The sequence below is a fragment of the Sarcophilus harrisii genome, chromosome 1 (assembly GCF_902635505.1).
Source record: "Sarcophilus harrisii chromosome 1, mSarHar1.11, whole genome shotgun sequence".
Lineage (NCBI taxonomy): Eukaryota > Metazoa > Chordata > Mammalia > Dasyuromorphia > Dasyuridae > Sarcophilus > Sarcophilus harrisii.
The window spans coordinates 380,063,838-380,090,328 of NC_045426.1; the positions used below are offsets into that span (position 1 = coordinate 380,063,838).

Genomic DNA, 26,491 nt, shown 5'->3' on the forward strand with positions numbered 1-26,491 from the left:
AATAGAGAGGAAGGGAAAGAAAAGGAATGTGAATGTAAAAGATCTTTACTTAAGAGTAAAGGGCAGACATCATGGTATAATAGTCAGAGAGCTGATCTCAGAGTCAGACAGATATGGATTAAAATTCCACCTCCGAGAAATAATGAGATAGCAAGGCAAGGAATTCTCTATCAGCAGGTTCTGAAGTGATTTAGTAGTTTCTTCACCAGTGAAATCACAGGTCTGGTCCAAAACAGACAAAAATCTCCTCCAACTGATACTGCACTTTAGAGCTAACAAAGTGTTTTCTTCACCTTACCTGGGAAAGGAGGTAGTACAAATATGATCATCTGCATTTTACAGACAAGGAAACAGATACATGTGACTTGCTTAGAGTCTTATATCTACCAAAAGGCAGAGCCGGAAGCGGAACCCACTTTGCTCTATATCACAGCATCTCTCTTTAATTTTTTGTTGCAAAAACAGAGTTTGCAGGAAGACTATAGAGATTAGTTTATGCAGCTAAGCAATACAATGGCCATATGCTATCTAAAAGACACGAGTTAAAATCCAAATTCATATACTTGATAGGTTTGCAAACCTGGGCAAGCCATTTAACCTATATCTGCCTCAGTTTTCTCATCTGTAAAATGGGGTTAATAACATTTCTTACCTAGGGTTGTTGTGAAGATAAAATATTTGTAAGGAACACTGCAAATCTTAGGGCACTAAATGAATGCTTGCTATTAATTAAAGAGTTTTTGTTTGTGTTTTTTTTGGAGAGCAAGAACAAGCCAAAGTTTAGTCAATAAATTAAGTGACTTTTACTTATTCCCATTCTCCTGGTAGTAGTAATTTGACTTACATGCATAGTGTTCAGGAAGAATTAAACATTTACAGGGCATAATTTACAAATTCAATCCTATTAAGTCATAGACTTGTCACATATAGTAATAGGAATATTTTATATAGCACAGAAGCAGGATAATGAATTAGGGCTAGAAATATTAAATAAGATTAAAGAAGCTACAAAATTAGAGTAGGTGATGAAATTGGGAGACTTCAGTCATTCCCAGAGGCAAATGGAGTGCTTCATTGGGAAGAAATGAAGACATATGGGCTTGAATTAGACCAATTAATCTTCACTTCCAAGAACAGAGAATTTTAGGGTTAACAAGGAAAGTAAACACATTGGACTTAGATCTGAGAAGTTAACTATGTGAGTTAGCTCACATAGTACTTATTTTAAAACTCTCTGATGCACTTATTTTAGTTGTGAGTTATATAATTGTGAATTATAGCTATCTGTATATTTTTGTCCTTTGATCTTCTATTAAATTGAAAATTCCATAAGGATGGGAATTGTATCATATCTAAACTTTGATCATGTTAAACACCTAACATATGTTCTGAACAAAGTAAATATTGAATAAATATTTGCTAGGAAGAATTGAACAGGAAAATTTTGTTAGTGACCTAGCACTAAATAGGGATTATAGTGTAATTAAGTTCATAAGCTCCTAGTACATTATAGAACTATCCATTTTAGAAAATTGAACTTTGATTAATTTGGGTATTGGTATTATAGTGTTTAGAGCTATAAATATTCTTAGAATATATCTAGTCCACTCCTCTCATTTTATAGATGTGTAGACTTTTCTAGCAGGAAAATAATGATAAAAACAGTAAATAAAACTCATAAAGTTTGGAAACAATTTTTTAAAAAGACATATTGGAAGCCTAGGGGTGGCAGAGAGGGAGAAGGATGTATGTGCTAAGAATTAAGAGTACCAAAAGCTCAAAAATATTAAATCAAATAACTAAATAGTGAACTGATAATTTAAAAAAAATTTTAATAAAAAGATTCTCCAGATGAGAAGAAAGAATTTCACAGTATGTGGCAGGTCAGTTATATATTAGAAAATAAGTAAATTAAAAATGAATTTAAAGAATTGGCACCTTTCAATGAACTCCAAAGCTCATAATAATTGGATCTTTAGATGAAAATAAACGGCTCACCTTTGGATGGTGATTCCAAAGAGCAACAAAGGACTTTTCACTTCATTTTTATGGTATAGAATGATGATTTGTCTTCCATGGAGATCATTTAGAGCTCAGAGTGATTATAGAAGCCATTAAGTGTAATCTGCTCATTTTACAGATAAGAAAGCTGAGGTATAGAGAGGTAAAAGGATTTGCCCAGTGCTATACAGCTAGTTATTGTCTAAAGCAAGATATAAATTCAAATACACTTGATTTTAAATCCAAGTCCCTATCAGTTACTACAGAGGTTCTCAAAGCATGATGTGAAGACCTATGGGAATTTCTTTCAGGGCCTCTGCAAAGTTAAGGATATTTTAACTCCTAATGTGCTAAATTAATAAATAAAAATGTATGTATGTAAAATCACCTGTTCTGGGTCATGCAGCCAGTGTGTGTGACCTTCTGTTCTCTATTCACTTATATACCCCATTGTCTCTATATAGCAGAATAATATAGAGGAGCAGCAAGATATAAAAATAAGTTTTATCCAAAACTTTCAATGTAGAAATATTATATAAAATAATGTTTGAAATCTACACTTTCATTCATAAGTCAAATCCTAGTTTACCATTGTTGAGAATAGTTTGCTGTTTTTATTCTTTAAGAGACAAGAGAAAAATCTATAAAACACTGTTGGAACAAACATACATAACATATGTATGGGTATATACATATATAATTTTTTTAGGGGGGCAAGACAATGGGGTTGAATGATTTGCTCAGGATCACATAGATAGTAAAGTGTCTGAATCTGGATTTGAACTCAGATCCTCCTGATTCCAGAACCAGTGCTCTATATGTTGTGCTACCTAGCCGTCTGTTATTCTCAATTTTAGGGGATTCTGCCACCAAGAATTCGTGTTAAATGACTTATCTGCTGAGTTATTGGTTCTAACTGTAATGTTATCAGTATCAGACAATCCTCAACCCAGACCCAGTAATATACAATTTCTTATCTCATCTGAATCTTGGCTGCTTCCACAAGATTTGTCTCCTCTGAGACATGGAACAGCTCAGCAGAATCAATCAAACTCAGAATTCTAAACTATACTTTAGTCCAGTGGTAAAGATGCAAAATAATGAAACCCAGTATATTGTTTATATTTTTTCTGTTAAAAAAATGTTAGAGGGAAGAGTGGTTTTTGAGATTTTCTACTTGAAGCCTCTCATTTTCCAAATGGGGAAACTGAGATTTGCTCATGATCCCAGAGCATTTCTCAGGTCTCCAGATCCTTCCTTACTTAGTCCTGGTTTCTTTCCACTAGTTTTCCACATTAGCTTGTTTTGAAGTAAACTTACTTTTTTGCTCTCTCTCTTTTTCCTCTCTGTGACTTCTCTGTCTCTCTCCCTTCTAATATCTAAGTTGACAAAACAAGAAGCAATATGTAGATCCATATTCCACAACCCACTCAGACAGAAAATTACAAGACATATTTTTGTTTTCTTATCAGTTCTAATTAAGTCATCACCATAATCTTTAATATGGCAAATCAGCTTCCTTCTCTACTGGGATGGGGAATGGTAGGGTGGGGGATATTGCTTTCATGATTATAATCATATCCCCATGACTCTCTCTTGGTGTAAGTTTTCTGTCCTAAATTACAAATGACTCCCCTGTGTTATATGCTGCCACGTGAAGTCTATTTCATTTTATTTTTGTACACTCTATTGTGTTTAATAAAAAACTTCTTGGGAGCCAGAATTAGGAAGTGGCTGTTTATAGCTGTGTTTTATGGAAATTCACAGTTAAGGATTAGAAACAGAAGTAAAATTGGTCACATCTGTATCAAGTAACACAAGCCAAAAAAATGTAGTGAAGCCTTTAGGATAACTTTTTCCCACTTTAATCCATATTAATTTTAAAATAAAGTTCATTTAATTTTAATTTCATCTTTATTTTCCATGTCCTTAATTAGCACCTACCCACCTTGGCTACACCAAAAAAGTGGTGAGCTGTGTTTTTATTTCTAGTTGTGGAACATCTTGGAATGAATTTCATTAAGTTGATCTACATGTTTCCTTAATCTTACATTTCTATTCTACAGTTGAGATATAGAATATAATGGCAAGGAGTCATAGTGTTAGAAGAGATCTTAGAATTCAGGTAGTCAAACTCCTATCTAAAGCTTGGATCTGCTATATATTGATAAGCTTGTCTTTATTGGAAATATAATTTTAACTCAGAAACTTTTAAAGATACATTAAGTACTGATAACTCTTTTCCTGACCAGTCCTACTAAAAGTCATGTCATAATAAGACCAAAAATGCAGAATATTTATATGGGCCACATACTCAGGGTTTCCTAGGGAAGTCATTTAGCCATGCTAAATTTTTTTTTTATTTTCTTTTTAAAAAACATTGTCCACTCCATCATCTGGCCTCTCATAATTAACTCTGTAGAACACAATATGATCAGAAGAGTGACTGAATTGGTGATGTTCCCTGTTGTAGGGGATTTTTAAAAATCTTTTTAAAAAAACAAATAAAGTTTTATGTTTCCTCATTGCCAAATGGTTATTTTTTTCCTCTTCTTTCCTATCCTTTGCCAAAGTTAGCTTCTTCCTAGGTACTCACATTGGTGATTTCCCTCTTTTCACTAGTTAAACCATTTCTCCCCCTACTCCTACCAATGGGAATCTTATGATACACAGTTAAATAAATGGACACAATAGAAAAACACTATTTGGATGATACCTGTGTAAATTAACTCAGTGGGTTAATGAGACCAAAGTTTAAAATTTGATTTCAATAATAATCAATTCATTTTTAACAGCTAAAATATTTTCTATAGCCACAGATGTATTTTTATCCCTAGCCAGTTATCTTTTAAATGGAGGCATTTAGAATTGGGTGAAAAAATGTGGATGCCTTGTCCCTGTTTCTAGACAAATTTGAATTATTGTGACATTGATCATGGGTCACTGGTATCATCTTTTCATGAATTACTTGATGTATAAAACAAAAATTGTGTCTTTAGTTACCTGAATGTGCAGGTTTTTGATAGGAATTTTTCTTCATCATCTCCCAGATGCCTTCACTAAATTCCTGTTCTGATACTTCATGGTGGTGTGGAGGTGAAAACAGAACCTCAACAACTAGACCACAGAGGGAAAACTTTGGCAGCTTTTGTCAGGCCAGAAAGGCTTCAAATACAGCCCCAGGGAAAGAGCACGTTTGCTGTCAAAGACTGGCCATCACTAGTTAGCTGACATGAATCTCCTGAATTTTTTGGTCATTGGCAACCATCCAGCCACCAAGGCTTTCTAGACAAGTGATAGACCGCATATCTGCTGAAGGAGATTTCCTTTTGGGAAAATCTAATTACATTTCATTTTCACAGGGAGTTCTAGAACAAGAGTAGGTAATGCAGAATGGATGAATTGGTTTTTCATTGTGTGTGTTTGTATGTCTATTTGTGGTAGGAGGAGGCATTTGATAAAGGAAGAACTAGTGAACCAACTAAAGTCAATCACAATGAGTCTTTCTATATTTCTATTTATATATTCAAATGAGTTGTAGGAAATCATAGTTCAATACATGTTCCTGTTTTCTGTACTGTAAGAACCTTAACTCTGGGTATTGATTTATTTTCAAATACAGTAGATTTCCACACTAGTTGATTGGAAAGTCCAACTGTGTTGATTACAAGCTTGTTTGAACTGTCTATAATAGCTGTATCTTACTAGCATTTTAAATATTAAATTGTATAGGTAGTGGTGGGGCAAGTTCTTTCAGCTCACCATGGGAAATCCCATGAGGACTTAAAGGAGGAATAAAGATGGGAGTGAAGGAATTGTTGGCAGCTCTTGGCCATGTGCCTGAAAAGCAAGCCTGGCCCTCTAAGTCATTCCCCATTGCTTGTGGATTGTTGACACTTTGCCCAATGCATTCAGCTGCATACTACAAGAAGTTTATGGAGTTCATACAGCATGGAGTTCTCCCCTTGTATAGCTATTTAAGACAACTTATTCAGGCTAATATACAACCAGCAGATAATCAACCCCTTCCATGCTACCCCTTTCCTTTTCCCCATTCTCCCCAAAGCATAGGATTAGTAGAGATAAACAGTATATACAAAATAAAATTTTGTATGTTTGAGCTTTTCTATTTCCTTCTTTTTTTGCCTTTAAGGGAATCTGTATCCACGGGAGAACATGGAATATTTTTGCTTAAGGCTCATCTGGCAAAGATAATTATTGAAAGCAGTAATGTATCGCAGGAGGAAGAAGAATGGGCTAGTAAAGATAACAGTTGACATTTGTAGATGGCTGTGTACTTGGCAAAGTGCTTCCACAAACCTTGTTTCATTAAGAGGGAGAAACAAACATGGGTTGTGTCAAAGGACATTTTGCAGCTTGAATAAAATTTTGTGGATATTATAATTAAAAAGAAGCATTTTCAAGACTGATATAAATTGACTAAAAGTTCTCAGCCTTCTTTTAAAGATGAGAAACCTGTGTGTCCAAGTTAGGATTTTTTTAATGCAATGAATCATTAGAAATATGTTTATCAGTCTATTAGTGGAGTATTTTTTTCTCAGTGCCCTATATTAACTTTTATTTGTCATGCTTAATAGGTACCTTACAGTAGAGCTATTTTATTTTTAGTAATTTGGAATACAAAGTGTAATTCATAGCTGCAATACTACAGCGAAGGGCTAAAACATCCAAATGTAAACCAAAAACTTCAATCAGTCACCCCAGTATAAACCAGAAATTTCAGTCACCTCAATACATGTGGTGTCTACTCAATCCAAAACATATACATAGATTAGGTTATTTGGAAAGCTCTATATATATCTGTAAGCCTTCTCAAGGAATTACTTAAAGAAATTCATTCAAGATATGACATCTTTTGAAGGCATAGAATTGCATCCTATAATCAATGTCTAAACTATCTAATGTTAAATTAGGATTGTTGGATCATCATATTCATTGACTGGGTAATGTCATTTCTGGGCAACTAGATAGCACAGGTAAACAGGCTGGGAGTCAGGAAGCCTCAATTCCCTGAATTCAAATCTGGGCTCTAATACTCACTAGCTGTATGACCTTGGACAAGTCACTTAACCCCATGTACCTCAGTTTCTCATCTGTAAAATGAGCTGAAGAAGGAAATGGCAAACGCCTCCTGTATCTTTGCCAAGAAAATCCCAAATAGAGTCATTATAAGGTAGACATCACTGAAACAACTGAACAACCATGTTATTTCCAGCTAGTCAGTCATGTTTCTTTGCTAACTGGTTGATGTGAACTCTACCAGGTCAATGTTTTTAAGCTTATCCTTTTCTTTCCTAGCTCTGATCATTTGGTTTCTTAGATGGCCATTTTTGTTAATGTTCCACTGATTACTGCCCACATTATCAACATCCACATCAACTGAAATAGAACTAAAGAACAAAAATCATTGAACTTGTATCTCTGGTGGGAACAATACATTAATAACTCAAAACCTAACAGATACATGGCTCCTACTGAATGCATGAGCTACAGAGCTGTATGATCTTACCAATGATGAAAAGAAAGGCCACGAATTAAAGGAACAAGCTAGATGTGAGTGGTACCTTTGTGACAGACAGTTCCTTGGATTTAGACTCAAAGAGGTGCTCCAGTTTGGAAGTATCCACTTTAATGGGTTCCAGTTTCGACCACAGGAATTCTCTGCAGCGTTTGTTTTTACACTGCCACTCAAATGGCCGCACCTCATTCCAAAAGAGACGGATGGTTTTCTTCTTCTTTGTGAATGCTGGCTGACCCCTGGGAACCTGGGGCCACCCTAAACCCTGAGGAGTGCCATACACTGGGGGAGGAGCCAATAAATTAGCAGGGGCTGGAGTTGGAGATGAGCAATCAAAAAGAGGGGGAGGGGGAGGTGGAGGCAAACACAAAAAGGAAGGTGGAGGTGGAGGAGGAGGAATGAGTGAGTCTCTGGGACCCCAATCCATATCTAAAACATCTATATCATCCTCATCTCCTAAGTCTGTAAAGTCCATCTCTTTGATTTTCAGTTCCCTAGGATTTGCCATGAGCTGATCCCAAATATAGTCCGACTCCTTCTTTGGTTGTGCTTGTGCCTTTTCAGAGACCTGTTCACCGATTCCTGTCTCTGATGAGACTGTGCCTTTGGAGAGCTCCCCATTGTTGAACTTTTCAGCAAAGGCTTTCACACTGCCCTGGTTCTCCAAGTTTTCAATCTCCATCTTTCTGACATTCTCATCTTTAACCTGTGTGTTGGCCTGGAGAACAGAGATCCTACTGGCTACACAGGGGATGGACTCTTCATCTTCTTCCGTCCTCTTCTTCTCCTCCTCCACCTTCTCTGGTTCCTTCTCCTCTTCATCTTTGGGTTTTTTATTATGAGCATACAACATGTCCAGCATGAACCGCTTGTTGTTGAGAATGTTGCTACACTGCTCATTTACACCGGCATCCTGAATGGTCTGGGACCAGAGACCTGAAATCACAAAAGCAAAATTAATGAAAAAGTAGCAGAGGGGATGCAAATTAGCAGGAGCAGATAGTGATGGACATGAATGACATTTTGGCAGGTGTACATCTGGAACATCGACATCTGCATATATATACATATACATATACATATACACATCCATATATATACATATACATATACACATCCATATCTATATATATATATCTATATATCTATATCTATATATCTATATATATATATACATATTTGAATGGTTCTCTTGGAGATATGATGTACAGTCACTAATATATAACTGTTTCTCTCCTGGGCAGGTAGTCAAAATGTCATCTCTGTCCACTGACATCCCTCTGCCTGCCACAAAATCATGAAGATTATTTAGTTTCAAGAACACCTGTTTCTAAAGAAAGCAGTTCCTCATTGATTTTCTTGAATGGCCATGGTTGGTGGGTCCCTGATTTGAGTCTCCCATCACTCTTTTTTTAATGATAACACATACTCCATTTCTTTTTTCATTTTTCTTTTCCCCTGTTCTCAACAGAGTCAGTTTCAGAGTTCTGAGATTTCTTTCTTTTCTTCTCTCTCTCTCTCTCTCTCTCTCTCTCTCTCTCTCTCTCTCTCTCTCTCTCTCTCTCTCTCTTTCTCTGGCAATTGGGGTTAAGTGACTTGCCCAGGGTCACACAGCTAGGAAGTAGAAGTGTCTGAGAACAGATTTGAATTCAGGTTCTCCTGACTTCAGGGCTGGTGCTCTATCCACTGCACCACCTAGCTGACCACATAAATTTCGTAAGCTAAGATCAGAGTCTCTCTTGTTAACTCAGTAAGGACAGGATCCTTAGGTACCCCCAATGAATCAAGGGTTCCTTGCACAGTTTCTTTGGGATACCTCTTCTCTCTTAGTAGAATAGGGAAATCAAGGATGGCTCTAGACATTTTTACTTTGCCACTAACATGCAAAAACCATAATGAAAGGGCCTTGTCTTACTGTTTTTTGATTCAAACTTATGAGGCATTTAATTTAAAAAGTCATATTATAAGCCACTCAAGAAGAATGAAGGCCTTCACTGCTGATACATTTTTAAAAATATACTTTTGCTATTTCATGTTCTGAAAATCCCTATTCAGTTTCACAAATTAAATAAACTTAAGAAACAAATATTATTAAATGATGAGCAGTGTATTTGACATGGCATAGGAACTAAATCAAAATGAATCTTTTCATGGCTCTGAACAGCTCTTTTATTCTTCTATTATGCTGGCAATGTTTAACGAATTGTGCAGTATTTTAAACTTTTGGATTCTTTGCTTACTTTTTAAAAAATCTCTGTTATCAAATTTATATTATACAAAACCCCAAAGAAAAATATGAATGTAAGAGCAAAAGAAGAAATCACAAAGTTAAAAAAAACATAGATGAGTTTCTTTCAAGCCTCATAATTTTCCCTTTAAATCTACAGACAATAATCAGAAATATAGACCTATGAGGGTCTGTCTTTGAGTTCCTCATGGGAGGAACTCTTCCTCATAAGAGGAAGTTTAGAATCACATGGAAGTGAATCTGAATGGCAGGACTTACAGAGATGCTTTTTTCCTATTCACCCTAGCTTGTCTGGTAAGCAGCAGGATTTCTCAAAGCCCAGTAATAACGAACTGCAGTGAAGTAGGAGGCATCCGATTATACCATAAAAATATAGACGGACCCACAGCTTGTGAGTAATTAGGAGCATTTGTCGATCTCCTGTTCTTGCTAAGAAGGCAGTCACTTGTGATTGATAGCTGAGATCCCACTTTGGGAAAGTTATCCTTATTTAGAAGAATGTTGGATAATCCGACCCACATGAGTTCATTGGCTTACTTTTCTAATCCAACTAGTTGATGTATTTCAGGACTGCTACACAGGGTAATGATGACTAACTGTTAAAGCATAATAAACAAAACATGATGCAGGAAACACGAAGAAGGCTTGGCTCCGGAGAGTATGTGCCTGCAACTCTGTACATAATATCTGAGCAAGCAGCAGTAAGATTCTAGTTAACTTGACTTTTAATAAAATTCAGGTTAGTGCTACTGTGGTTTCATACCTTGCATTCATTCTATTGCAGACTCCTGTAAATTCATAAATATAAAACTTGGAATTAAAATGCAAGGAACATCCCTGAGATGCAAACATATCTCACATTTCTCCTTTGTTACTCTATCAGTGTATGGGCAATAAATGTCAATACTGCCTTTTGGCCAAGCAAATAATAGGTTAAAATGGAAATCCTAATTAATCATCATCTGACTATTATTTGACATGATCTATGTAGCCTTTCTCATTTATACAAAAAGAAGGCAACCCAAAGAATTGTTGCCACAGGAGTCTGTTGAGTGATACTCTCAAGAGGCTTTTGGAGGCAATAACTCCCCAGAGATTCCAGTTTTAATGAACTTATATCATCTGAATGAGGACTTTTTAAAATATTTCATGGGTCTGTGACTTTACCAGCAGGGACACTCCCTCATGGGTGTAAACTGAAGTCCCACTTTAGGGCATTCAAAGACAATGTTTGTGAGTTTGGGTTGTGTTCTCCCAAACTGGCTGGCTAGAGAGAAGGAGCCTCTCTAAGCTCTCTTAGCTGTTTCTTGGAGCTCAGGCTCACATTGTGGGCAAATTAGCTCAAAATATACAACTTAATCTGCTGAACATATGGCACGTGACCCCAAAAGGGTTTACTTTAAAAGAGTAATAATGGGCAACTATCATTATATACTTCAGGAATTTAACTTCCTTTAAATTAACACAGCAAAGAGCTCTGTTTATGAGTTAAAAAGTAATATCATGTTCACCATTACAGGCAGTTTTTACAGGATTTGCAAATTGTTTCTTACCTTAAATCTAGGAACCTAAATGTAGCATATTCTTGTAAATCCCATGATAAAAACTTTAATATTTTTAAAGATCAAACCCATACTTTCAGTGTCCTATTTTTCACTTTGTGCAAAAATTTTTCTCCCACTTGTAGGGAGAGTTAGATTATGTATAATCCCCAAAGTGAGTAGTTTCAAAATTAAAACAATGTAGTCCATATGAGGGAAATGGCCTTAATCAATTCTTAGGGAATTCAGATGCAATATAGTATAAAGAGCAGGAGGCATGACATTAGATCTGGGTTTGGATTCTGCCTCTTTTACTTAAAACATACATAACCTTCAGCGAATCACTTAATCTAAGTCAAATGGGAGCAATAATGTTTGATATCTCTTTCTCAAGATTGCTAAAGGGATGAAAAAAGATTCCATATCATAGTATTTTATAACAGTAGAACACCATATTGAGTTATGATTGAATATTGCTTTTTTCTTTTTCTTTCTTTCTTTTTTTTTTTTTTCTTGCTGAGGCAATTGGTGTTGTGACTTGCCCTGGGTCACACAGCCAGGAAGTGTTAAGTGTCTGAGACCAGACTTGAACTCAGGTCCTCCTGACTTCATTGCTCATAGAGCAATGGTGCTCTATCCTCTACACTGATTAGCTGCCCCAAATATTGCTTTTTTCAATGGAACTGACCATAACAATCAGCATTATGATTCAAATATTGCAGTGGACTTCAGGTTCTCATCAATATGGGAACTCCTTCCACTGATTCAGACCACAGATCATCTGAGACTTTTCCATTTGTGTGAAATGTCCATGTACTCCCATAAATGCATTAGGGGAGTGCATCCAAAGTGCTGTGGGCCTCTCTTGTTTGGCTACAGGATACCAGTTTGTCTCTCTCTCTCTCTAGATAAGGGCTTCTTAAACTTTTTCAACTCATGACCCCTTTTCACCCAAGAAAATTTTACATTTCTCTAGATATACAGGTATATAAAATATGTATACAAATCAAACATTTGCTGATAATAATTATAATTTTTCAATTCCCACATTCAATTGTGAGACCCCATATGAGGTTGCAATCCACAGTTTAAAAAGCTGGGTTCTGAATAACCAAATTTTTTTGGAAGGGGAGAGGTGAACCAGACCTGTGGCTTCATTGGTTATAGGAATTAGCGGTGAGGAAACTCCTTCTCCCAATGAAGATGGGCACCTGCTCTGCAACTAATAGTCTCCTTGGGTACTGAGAAGATAAGCAACTTGTCATGGATAACAAAGCCAGATTGTGTCAGAAACAGGACTAGAACCCAGGATTTCCTCATTCTAAAGCAGACATCTGTCCTCTATGTAGCTCTGCCTCTCAATTGTTTGTTACTCTGGGAAAAAAGACAAATTAAGGATTTTAAGGAAAGTATTAAATTTCATAACACAAAGTAACCAAACCCATGCCAGTATTGTGTTATGATGTTTCTAATACTTTCTGTCAATCAATCAGCATTTACTAAATGCTTAATATGTACCAGCCACTATGCAAGATAATGAATTAAACTATAAAAACCCTGAATTTATTGGTAACAAACAACCATTTACATAGCTCTTAATCTAATGGACATAAAGAAAGAAAAATTTCTTATTGTTTCACAAAGGGATGGAAGGTGGTAAGAAAATAGCTTCTCTTATAATATCATATTGTAAAGATTTATAGCAATATAACAGCCTGGTGAAGTGTGCCTCCCCTCTGTCCTTCCTTTTCTCTTTCCCTCCTTCTCTAGTTTCTTCTTCTTTCTTTTTTTTCCTTCTCTCTCTCTCTCTCTCTCTCTCTCTCTCTCTCTCTCTCTCTCCCTTCCTTCCTTCCTTTCCCTCTCTCTTTTTCTCTTTCTTCTTTCCCTTTTCTATATTCAATTATGTGGTTTCTTGGATATAGGGAACTCTGAATGAAAAAAGCTCTTTCTTATTGACATACCTGGTGTACTGAATACTTAAGTGATTTGCCCAAAGTGACATTATGTGTGAGAGGTGGAGTCAGGCCCTTTTGAATTTAAACTCACATTCACAACACAACATTACCTTTGAAATAAAATAATAACAGAATTTTAAAGATTATAGTTAAATCAACAACTAAATCAATGAATTATAATGCTTATTTCTCAAGGGAAACCAACAGATTCTTTCATTATCAACATGTTAAACAGAATTTCTGAATCTAGCTCTACCATAAAGTGCTATATAGCTCCCCTGGGTCTCTTACTTCTGTATACCACAATAGCCTCAGCATGATGGAGTGTACAGAGTATTGGACTAGATTCAAATCCTACTTCAGATACTTATTAGCTATGTGACCCTATATAAGGCATTTCACCTCTCTATACCTTAGTTCCTCCACTGGGGGATCCCTTTCAGCTTTAAATTTATGATTTTTCAAGGGGACTCAGTACTTTCTGTAATCAGTTCAGCAGTTCACTTCTCTCCCACCCTCCTATTTTCTTTGGAATTCCTTTGCGTGACTGAATAAAGGACTTTACCAGTTTCATTATCACTGGTTAACTTGCTCTCTTTCTCTTCTCTCTCTAAAGTGCTGCTTGTGGAGGAAATACTGGAGGCTGAGCAGTTGTCTTTTTCATTCACTTCTTCATTTTGCCTTTCCTTCTCACTGAGTATTGCACTTTCTTCTGGTCCTTGGGTCCCCTCACTTTTTGGTCCCCCTTGGTGACACAACACTTCCTGATGCGGTACATCCACCCTCTGCTTCACTCCGACCTCAGATTCCACTCCTTCTCCTGCTTCCACTCTTTCTGTCTCAGGCTCTGCTTCAGGGTCAGGGTCACTTGCACTCACTGGTGGAGACAACAATGGAGAAAATATTCACTTAACAGTCATTTCTCGAAGGTGTCAAGTGAGAGTTGAAAACTTATCAGAGTGGGGTAGTCCCCCTTCTTTCCATTCTTTTTCCTCCTAAACAAAGAAAAAATATCCACGGCGAATGTACAACCTTATAAGTAAGATGATGATGGATACGGGATGAAACTGAGAGCTACCTGAACAAGTCTATCATCCTTTGCTTCAATTCAATTCCACGCTGAAATTAGCTCCATATTTTCAAAACATATTTAGAAGTTTGGCTCTGGGGTTCTCAAAACCATTTATAAGATGATCAAACATGGAAGCCGGATGCTTATCTTCTAGTAAAATGGGGATCTCCACATCTGGTCTAATTTCCTGGCTATATAAAAACTAAATATATTACATCATGCCAGTCTGCTCTGGGTGCACCCAGAGGGTGGAATTTATCATGTGGATCAGCTCAACTTTCTAGGCATCCTAATCAAGTCCAAAGAATTGAAAAAAAAAAACCTGTTTCAATCCTCTCCTATACATATTGGGGTAGAGGGTAGTCAGAAGCAAAACACTTTTGAGGAAGAACAAGATAAAAGGAGAGAGTAGAATAAACAGTTAGCAATGGTGATTGTAAAAAATATTTTAAAACAAGTTTCTCTAATGAATTCTCAAATGTATAGGGAACCGAGACAAATTTATAAAAAATAAGAGCCATTCTCCAATTGATAAATAATCAGAAGATATGAAGTTTTCCAATGAACTGATCAAGCTATAATCTGTAAAGTCCTCCATGAGCTCAAGCTAGGGAAATATATCATATACAAAGTAAGAGCAATATTGTGGGATGACCAGCTGTGAATAACTTAGATATTCTCAGTAAAACAGTGATCCAAGACTACTCTGAAAGACTTATGATGAAAAATGTCATACATATCTAGAGAAAGAATTGATTGTGTTTAAGTACAAATTGTAGCACTGTGTTCTTTTTTACTTTATTTTTCATGAAGTTTTTTTTTGGGGGGTGGAATCTATGTTTTCTTTCACATGACTTATGGAAATGTTTTGTGTAACTTCATATGTGCCTTCTTAATGGAAAGTGGGGAGGGAGGAAGGGAGAGAATTTGGAACTCAAAGTTTTAAAAACATATGCTGAAAACTGTTTTACATCTAACTGGAAAAATAAAATGTCAAATTAAAATTTAAAGAATCAATCTTTGCCCAAACCAGAAATAATGGATGCAGGCAAAAAGCCAGAAGAAGATAAGATCAATGATTAGAAGAGATAGTGACAAAGTATCCCCAACCCTTCCACATGCAGAGTCAGTGAGGTTGTAAAGGATAAATGTTTTTTTTACTGAAAAAGTCACAAGGACATGCAGACAATGAGAGTGTGCCTCTTATACAAGCACATGGAAGTGACCAGCAGGCTCTGTGTTGGAGGACAGGATGGATGTATACATTGCTTGAATGTAAGAATCTGTTTCTCTTTTGTATCCCCAATATTTGGCGTATAGTAGGCACTTTAAAAAATGTTTTTTGACTGACTTGAGTCCCTGCTCAATAAACCTTGTCAGGACCTTTCCACTACTGATGACAGATGGAATTCTGCTATTAGTTTCTGAATGATTCAAGAAAAATTATTTTTTTCAAGATTTACTTGATCCTCATAAACTCTTCAAACTGCCCCTTGCTAAGAAGGCCAAATGTATGTACCTAGGAGTAAACACTAGCCTGTGCATCAGGCCTTGAAAAGCTTTTATATGTAACCAGTTTTCCCACTGGGGAATTTCTTGGGGTTCTACTGAGTCATAAATGGATAATTTATTATTCTCCCTCATTTCTCTTTCCCTTGCTTTGCTAGCTTCAGAAGGCTTAAAGAATTGATGTTTTATTAAGCATCTATATATATACATATTATATATAAAATATAATTTACTTATTATTTATTAAGCTGTTCATTGTGTGAATTTGTTTTTAGAGGCTTTAGTTGTGTAATGGAGGGGTCATGCACAGAATATGGCATTTAGTGTGGAGTTAGGTAATCAAATCTATCCTATTACATTATTGTTATTAGAAAACTTGTCTTGAGACTCTGAAGACCTGGGTTTAAGTCCCAACTATTGGTGACCACCTGAAAGTCACTTAGCCTCTGAATTTCTTTATCTGTAAAATGAGCATGATTCCATGTGCACTGCCTTCCCCACAGAGTTCTTGGAATACCAGTGCTTTATAAACTTTAAAGTGGCAGGTAAATAAAGGTCTACTTTATGACTGAAAATTCCTGCCAAGTATATTGAGAAAGGAGTTTTATGGATCTAAGAGCAAAAAGCAACTTATTAGATTCTCTCTTTTATTCAGATATTCTGAGAGACAAGAGATACCAAAATAGGCTGTAACATGCTTTTTTTTCCCCATGTGTTTGTACTATGCAATTCTTTCCTCCAAAAACCAGAAATGAATTATTAGTGAGACTGAAACACAGGTATAGAGAAAGCAGGAGCATGCTCTTCAGTTTAATTCCCATTAGAGCTCAAAAAGCTTTTCCATGGTGATCCCTTTGGAAATCTGAAAGAAGTACTTTGCAAAGAGATACAAAGCCTATTAATTTTGTAAGTGGGGCATGCCAGGGTATAGAAAAATGGCTGTGTCAGACATTTGGCTGACAGAAAGCACATGTTTTTACACACATTTCCTACTTAATAGCCACATCAAAACTGAAGTGTGTTTCCAACAGCCTGGCATATGGCATCCGTTTCGCTTTTAATTGGCTGGCATATGGTGGGAACTGTTGGTGGTACGCTTAGTCTCCTCCTCCAAGACAGTGAAATCCCGCCAGTCATCTTCTGCATTTCTAGCTAAGCCTGGTAAATATGCGATTTTTGCAGAGGGGGAAAGTAACAAGAAAGTAGGATCTGGGATTTGATGGTGTGAATGACCAGATTTCCCATTTCAATTTTGACCACATCCATTTACAGCAAATTTGGGTTTTCTTCAATGAAAGCAAAGAATTAAGTTATATTAAGGTAAGCAAACTCATGCCTTCTAGTAACTACTTTGACCAGTGTCTAGAACTCATTAGAATGACAGTAGAAATGTATGATCTGTAAAGGAAATTGGTAGAAGTTGAGCATCAAAACCAAGCATTATTTTTTAATGTTTGGGCAGCTAGGTGACTGAACTCATCTTTCTGAGTTCAAATCTGGACTCAGACACTCTCTAGCTGTGTGATCCACACTCTAGTTTTCCTCAGTTTCCTCATCTATAAAATGAGCTGAAGAAGGAAATGGCAAACCACTCCCGTCTTTGCCAAGAAAATCCCAAATGGGATCATGGAAAAACAGACAGGACTGAAAAACAACTGAACAACTACCCCATTGAAAAGAAATTAGGCTCGTTCTATTTGGTCCCAGAAAGTAGAACTATTAACATTGGGTGGAAGCTGCATTTTGTTGTAGTTGGGTCCTTTTCCAGGTTTGTCCAACTCTTTGTGACCCGATGCTCTATCCACTGAGCAACTTAGAGCCCTGAAGGGCACATAGTAAGCGCTTAATATTGACTGATTGTTGACAAGCAGATCTTGTGTCAATATATGGCATTTCCCTAACACCTACACTGTTTAAAAATGGAATGAGAAGTCTTGGGAGAAGATGTGAGAGCCTGATTATTGGAGGAAGTCTCCAAATATAACCTGGATAAATGACAGAGGTACTGTAGAGTAAATTCTCCTCCTCAAATCCTCGCCCAATCTGAACTCAGGAAGGGGAGTCCAGGCCTGGTGCTCGAATCCCTGCATTCACCTCACTGCCCTAACATTAAAAAATCGTGCTCAGTTTTGGCGCTCTACTGCGACTAATTTCCTTTACAGATCATACATTTCTACTGTCATTCTAATCAGTTTTAGTCACTGGTCAAAGTAGTTACTAAAAGGCATGAGTTTGCTTATTTTAATATGGCTTAGTTCTTTGCTTTCCTTCAGGGAGGGATTGGACTAGATCTGTAGTGCCAAACTAAAATAGGAGTGGGGGCCACTACACTGTACATCAGGGTCCCTGCCAGCTGCACACTGACTCAGAACTCTGCACACACTTTTTCACACATGTGTGTGTGTCCATGTGAACACACTCAATACACATATCTATACATACATACACATACATATATACACTCACATACACACATGTATATACACATAAACACACAGATAGACTCACATATATACATAGATATATATACACTCATACAATTTATACATACACACATATATACACATATGTATATATATACTCTGATATGTATACACATATATACATTCATACACATATATACAAATATATAAATACTCACACATATATGCTCACATACACACATATAGACACACATACAGACACATATACATACACACATATATAAATATATGCTCACATATACACTCACACACATACACACATATTTATATATACACTCACATATACATAGAGATATGTGTACACTCGCCCATATATACATATGTATGCTCACATATACCCACATACACACGCAGATATACATACACCCATATATACACTCACATACATGTATATACATAGCCACATGTGCACACATGTTTACTTGTTAATATACCAAGGACAGACACAAACTACGTGTGGCTCAGACGGCCTTCCAGAGGGCAGGGGCTGCATGTGGCCTGCAGGCCACATGTTCGGCCCCTCCGGCCCAGATGACCTCTGACGTCCTTTCCCCTTCTGGGGCTCTGAAAGCCCCTGGCTCCGCGACCCACTAGGACTTTGAGAAGCGCTTTCAGATCTCACTTTCTCTCTGTCCTTGCATCTGTTTCCTGGCAAGCTGCCCACCATTGGGTGGGTGAATGAGGAAGCGACAGGAAGGACCCTCTTGATTCCATCCAGACAACCAGAAAACAGATGCAGAAACAGCCTGCAGTCAGTTACCAGGGAGAAAGATGAGGTGACAAATGCCCTTGAGTCCAGAGGCAGAAGAAAGATGGACATTGAAGAAACTGATGGAGTGACTTCCACAGCACTCACGACTTCTTTTCCTGAGGTACCCGCAAGACTTTGGGAAATGTGTAGTTGCTGTTTAAACAGGGAAGGGGTTTTTATATATAGAAAAGGGATGAGAGTAATTCTCCTTAAGCCTCTAGGGCAAACACTCAGCTACAGAGGGTGATGGCCAAAAGGGCAGGGACTCCAGGAGTCCCCCACATTCCTTGTTTTTCATAGGATTGTAAATCTAGATCTGGATGAGAGCACAGTGGTTTCACTGCCTCATGTCACAGAGCGGGAAGTGGAAGGGACTTGCCTGAAACCCCCCAGGAGAACTTTTATCAGAAGCAGACTTCATGCCCAGCTCTTCTGATTTAAGCTCAATGCTCCTCCCATTGTGCCATTCTCTCCCTCTTGGTTTTGCTGGCTGCACACTCCTTTGTTTCCTCATCACTTTAGTACTGTTTTAAATGGGGATTTAATTAAGTATAATCTTATTATGGACCATAAGCAATAAACACAAACACATTTTTAAGCCCAAATCACATAACAAGCAAAATGTGATAAAAAAATATATTGACATGTCAATGGCAGGCACACGTTTATTAAACAATTTAAAAAATTAATGTTACTTAGGTAACTGAAATTTCATTTGACAATGACAAATTTTATGCTGGGCATTAAAACCAGCTTCATACGATGCTTAGTTATTATTTGGTAAATAAGTTTTTATTAGGCACTTATTTTTAAGCACAATGCTAAGTGCTGAGGATACAAAGAATAAGTGTAACAGTCTTTGACATCAAGAAACATTGTAGTCTACTTAAGGAGACAACATGTACGTGTATATACAAAAATGTGGGGAAGATACAAGATAAATTTTTTTTGGAGGAAGTATTAATAGCTGTGCTATTTGGCAAAGGCCTCCTATAAGAAATAGCATTTTAGCTAAGCTTTGAAGGAAACTAGGAATTCTAAAAAGTTGAAGTAAGGAGGGAGGGAGGACATGGCGAATTGTGTGTAATGAATAGAAGGCAAATTAGAATGAGGAATATGTGGAGGAGAGTAACATGTAATAAAACCAGAAGGGTGGTTGGAGCCAGTTTGTGAAGGGCTTTAAATACCAGAGTTATTTAAAAATAAAGTTGTGTTCTATGAATTATAGTTTGTTATTTTTATATGCTATTTTGATATATTGGAGGGAGACTCGTGATTATGTTGCCCCAGGGATCTGCTTGTTCTGAATCTGTCTGTGGCAGAAAATGAAATCAATAAGTATAATGAACGGGGGGGGGGGGGCTGAATCTAACTTAAAAATAAGAACAAACTTGCTAATTATTAGAATTTTCTCAAATTAGAATGAATTGTCTTTATAGATAGACAGTTCCCTCTTGTTGCAGGGTTTCAGATAGAGGATGGTCTACTGTCAGGGATAGTTGTTGTTTGTCCTTTGTTCTCAAAGAGGATGATGACAGTGAGGATTTGATGCTGTGACAAGCAAGTGATTTGGATTTCATTGAGCTGTGCAAGGTCACCTGCCTCATTTTCCCCTCTAGAGCCATCTGGGGCCAGTGGTCAGATATAGATCAAGATGAATGATACTTTATGCTTTAGGAGGAAAGTGAACTAGTTGACTTGAGGTCCCTTTCAAGACCCCTTATAAAACTCCTGTATTGCAAGAGCCATCTTGTCATTTGCCAGAAAGAGAAAGGCAGAGGATTTGAGGGGTTATATCCTGGGGCTATATATATATATATATATATATATATATATATATATATATCCAGACTAATTAGAGAAGATGTAGCATTTTTAAAGAAGAGAGAAGAAACATGGCTGGGAAAAAAGACAAATAAAACATTATGAGGAGGGAGACAGTCAACACTAAAGAATCCACACCAATGTTGAGTGGTAAGTAAATAGAAAAATAAGGGAGAATAGATAACCCTCTCCTCTCAACTCTGTAAAACTTGGGCTCCTTAAAAGGTGTGAGGACTTTTTCAGAAAGGGTTGTAGCAATCTTAAGGAAGCTCCATCCCATCTTATACAGAAAGTGGATGACCTATGGATCATCAGCAGATGGGAGCAATCTTTTTACTGGTCTCAGAAAGAAGAGATGTATCATGGTATTTTGAAACTCTCTACTTAGAAGTAAATGCATATTAATTTTAAAATGAAATAGAAGTAATTACATATTTAATGCAATAAAGTTAAAGAAGTAAAATAGAAGTAAATACATATTAATCTAACATAACAAATTGGTGGGATGTTTTCTTTCATGGTATGTAGACAAGATGGGACAAAGAACAGGCTAAGAATCATTAAACCAGCTGACTAGTCATCTGCTAATTCATGTAAAAATAAATGACAGAAGGAACCTGGATTATATCTTTAGATACTTTATAGTTCTGGAAAGAAAAATGAAAGATTTAGGAACATAAGTCATATTATCATCCAACTTGAAGTTTGTTACTTATGAAGAGAAAGAAATAAATAGGAAAGTGAATGGCTGGCTACATAGATAGAAAATGATTTGGTTTCTGGGATATAGCCCAGGACTCTAGAACAAAGGGTCCTTATAAGGGACACGGTGCTCTTCACAGACACAAGCAAATAATGTGTTTGGCAGGAGACTGACCAATCTGACCAAGGCAGCTTCAAACTGAATTTCTACTGAGAAGGAGCAAAAGACCCAAACAAAACTGCCCATCTGGATAAGGTAGAAGATATCATTTAGGATATAGAAAGAACAGAGTAGAAAAGAAACTCAGTAATTCTCAGGAGACAAGTGATAGAGACTGAGATTGGGAATGAAAGTGTCAGACTTGGTTGGTTATATAAAAATACATGAAATAGAGGTAATCAATGAAGGGATATCAGGGCTTGGTAGCACTGGACTCATGAATGAAATGGGAAAATTGAAAGTTAGATTTTATTAGACAAAGATATACACACATAAGTGTGATAGAAATGGAGTGGGGGAAGAAGCACATATAAAGAAGTAATGAGACTGAGAAGGTTGTAGGGAACATCTGGGTTAGATTGAAAGGAGAGAGAAAATGAAGAATTGTTCTAAATATATACTCTATCCAGATTGCTCTGCCAGGTGGAGGGCATGGAATTTTAAAAATGAAAAGGACTCTTTAAGTCACTTAGATTAGAGATGTTAAAAGCAGACAATGGGCTGCACACTGTCCACAACAAAATTTTGAAAATACAATAAGCATAGATGACACATTTTAAAATTATCAATGTGCAGCCTACAGGGATCCTTACATATAGATTAATGACCTCCCTTTTTTTCCAAATTTGATGCCACTGACCTAGATCATCGCCTTTGTTTTAAAGATGAAGCAATTTTAATTTTAGAGAGATAAAATAATTTGAAATGTGTTAGACAAATCTAGAGTAGAAGAACTGACTAGATCCTGAGTCTCCATATGGAGAAAGGCCACTGCACTTTCCACTATGATGTTGCCTTCCCAGGACAGATGATAAAACCATGCAAGAAAGATGATTATGGTAGTAGAAGCAATGCTGTTATTTTAAAACATAATGCAAGTGTGAAGCATGACAATTTCAATGTAAGATCTTATCATTATAATACTATTTATTCCCTGTTCTATTCCTATGCCTTCCATTTGTAGAACTCTGTAATTTACCAAGCACTTACACATAATTATCTTATTTGATCTACATCAGTAAGGGAAACATTCAGCTAAATCTGTTTCTGCCAAAAGTTTGTTGTTCAATTATTTTTCAGTCACATTCAACTCTTCGTGGCCTCATTTGGGCCAAAGGTACTGGACTCGTTTGCCAATTTTTTTCTCCAGTTCATTTTACAGATGAGGAAACCAAGGCAAACAGGATTAAGTGACATGTCCAGGGTCAAAGTTTCCGGGAACAGATTTGAACTCACCAAGATAAGCATTCCTGACTCCAGGCCTGGCACTCTGTCCATTTACCAACTAGCTATTACTAAAAGTAACATACCTGATTGTAGGGGAATAAATGGGAAACACACAGCTACATACACAGTGCTCAAATACACACCAAAAGGGAAAGACTTGTATAATATTCACCATCCAGAAATGGTAGAAAAGATTTTGCTATGAAATGTCAAAGCTTGATTGAAAACTTTCCTTTTGAGTCAGCTTCCCTAATAATTATTAAAAATTAAGCTACTGTATGATTTAATGAGAAGAAAACTGGACTCAAAGTCAGGGAATTTTTGGGTTCAAATATTACTCTCAGCACTTACTTGGGTATGACCATGGATAAGACATTGTACCTCTGTGAGACTTAGTTCCTGATTTGTAAAAGGGGGACAATAATATCTATAGCACCTATGATGAGTTATCGTGAGTAAATGAAATAATCCCAAGGACATGACACTTTTAAAAGTTTAAAGACCCATGTGATGAGCTGTTATTATTGATATTTCTTTTTTTGTTAATACTATGACTTGATGCAGTTAGTTCCATGCCATATACAAATAGAACCATTCAAACACTTCAACCCTCAAAAGAGCTTTCCATTATTTGAATTCTCCAAAGAGCATTTTCAGACACTCTGGAAAAATCTTATGTAAAAATGTCTTCCTTTTTGACATCTTCCTTGATGTCAATACTGATGAAATAATAAGAAAAAGTTATATTTGTAGGTTCACCTCTCATAGATTTATACAATTTGAATATAGAAATAAGACATTAATAAATAATGTCTAGCACTTAGTCAAGTGTCTTATAATACAGACATTCTAGAACACTATTATATAGGAATGTGGCAGAGTGGATAGAGTGCTAAGTTTGAAATTTACTACCTTCAGATCCTAGTTGTGTGACTCTGCTCAAGTCACAACCTCTCTGTATCTCAGTTTTTTCATTAGTAAAAAAATGGGGATAATAGTATATTATCTTGTAGGATCAAATTAAATAAAATGTGTAAAGTACTTTGCAAACCTGAAAGAGCTATAGAAATGCTAGCCATTATTAACCAATTTTTTAGATTATTTCATGATAATTTCATTGAACTAATGAAGAAATTATACAATCAAACTTATTTGTCACTACAACTTGTTAATAAGTAGTAGTCCAAGAGATAAAATTGGCAGGAACTACAAGTAAATATCTCTCCAAGAAGCAAATGTTATTGACTATTTTATGATCCAGTCTTCATTGCTTATTTTAACTCCAGAGAAGGACGACTTAGCTGTACCAAACATTTTCATTTCTACCTTAACATTATTTTGACTCTCAGTGTTATTAAACTCAAATCTCATCAGAAACAGTTGGAATGGTTAAAATATTAAAAGCATAAGGTTCCCAAGCTTGTTTTGTTATGACATACTTTTTTATTTGAAATTATCAAGAGAAAACATAAATCCATTCTAAGGAACCTGGAAGAATGAAATATCTCTGAGATGAAGGATGTGGGAAATTTTGGAACAGAATAGATGGCATCTTATTTTGAGTGGCAGTGAGCTCTGGGCTTGAGTTAGCTGATGATGGCTTTGAATTCAGTTCAAACACAGGATCATAGGAAAATTAATTCACCTCTTAGAGCCTCATTTTCCTCATCTCATTCCTCGTTATCTCATCCTGCAAAATACTTCAAATTAAGAAGCTACTGTAATAATCAAAGAGAAGGAATAAGGGTGATATTTAGATAACTAGTGAGAAAGGAATGTGTAAGAGAGATGTAGAAATAAAAATGACAAGATTTCATTACAAATCAGATATACGGTAAGTTAGGATCAGCAATTAAGCATGATACCAAAGTTGCAAATTTGGATAACTGAACAAATGGTGGTATCCTCAACAGTAATGGAGAAGTCTGAGAAAGGGGAGGGCTTGGGGATAAAGATAATGATTTCTAAACCCTTGATCAAGGAATAATCTGCATAGAGATGCTAAAATTCCATAAGAGCTAATGAGATCTAGTGAAATATTTTAGATAGAAAAGATAAGAGATTCTAGTATAAAGCCTTGGAATGATGAGTTAGGAGGAGAACCAAGCAGTGACACAAAAGCTCAAAGAGGAAAGAGTATCTGCAAAAAACAACAACAACAACAACAACAAAAAACGGTGATCAACAGGGCCAAAACCTGCAGAGATGAGACAAGTAGATGGTACAGTGGGAAGACTATTAGACTTGTTTCAGGAAGACCTACATTCAAATCCTCCCTCAGAAATCTGTTTTTTACTGTCTTGGAGCATTTCAAGGAAGTCCTCAATGCACAAATACATTATTCTTTAAAATTTTAGATTAATGGGAGAGCAGACAGATTGGTTTCTCCTTATTTTTTTCCCTCATTCACCTATCATTTGTTATTAATAGCCAGATTTGTTCCATGACTTTGATATTTTCATCCAGTTATCTTGTAAATTGATTCCTCAACATGCTCACATTTGTGTCACCGTTAGTACAAATCTTTATGTAAATTGGTCTCCATTCAGGTGCATTTTTTCTGTTTTTATTCTTTTATGCCATTTCCACCTCTTCTTTCTGAATTGTGATATTGGCTTCCAAATGAAGAGATTCCACTCTCCTCAATGATGAAAAATCTTGTAGATCTTTTCTATCTTTCTGCTATTTGTTGTTCTCCTTCAAGTTTTATATTTAAATATCTTTGTGATTATAGCTGATTATATCCTCCATCTGTCTCTGTTTTCTGTGATGATACTGCTCATGATCTTCCACAATTATATATAAATAAGTTTCTACTCAAGACTGATGCTGTTTTTAGCTGCCACATCTTTCTCTGTCTGACAAGTAATTGAAGTCAATACAGAATAAGGTACTGTTATGCTACTCGGTCAGTTTCCTGTATAAAATTATCATAATCAATGGTCTATGTCCCTTTCTCAACCATCTATCCTATTTTTTTTGAATACATAACTGACTAGATTTTTAAACTCTGTCATTTTTCTCATGTTTATGCTTTCTTCTTGACTATATGTGAATTTTGACATTTACTCTAACAAATGAAAAATGTAATCATACACAGGATTCCCACATCAATAATGAATCATGAGTCATTTTCTATCTATTAAACTATAATTGATTTCATTTTTTTTGGAGGAAAGACATTTAGTGATCACTATGAGAAATACCTTCTAATTCTTTCCTCAAAGTATTCATGATGCATGAGACTAGGGTTTCTATGTAGTTTCCAAGTCTGGCATCTCTCATTTCTTATTTCTGATCATATTTTCAAATGTGTGTTTTGTTTTGTTTTGTTTTTGCCATTCTTATCTTTTGCCAACTTTGCACTGAAATTATTGGATATTATGGTGATCAACTTGGAAGAAACTATGGAATTCTTT

At 36.2% G+C, this 26,491-nt stretch overlaps 1 protein-coding gene across 8 annotated transcripts in view; it reads right to left on the bottom strand.

Moving 5' to 3' along the window:
- Positions 1–26,491, bottom strand: part of FHOD3 (formin homology 2 domain containing 3) — a 638,119-nt gene that overhangs the window by 57,264 nt on the left and 554,364 nt on the right. For 7 of the 8 annotated variants that reach the window (XM_031946051.1, XM_031946049.1, XM_031946048.1 and 4 more), the window contains 2 exons: positions 13,850–14,161; positions 7,587–8,476 (listed from right to left, as the gene is read on the bottom strand). In XM_031946051.1, coding sequence (XP_031801911.1) covers positions 7,587–8,476; positions 13,850–14,161 — 1,202 coding nt within the window. The remainder of the gene's footprint in view (positions 1–7,586; positions 8,477–13,849; positions 14,162–26,491) is intronic. The other variant, XM_031946054.1, reaches the window with a different exon arrangement.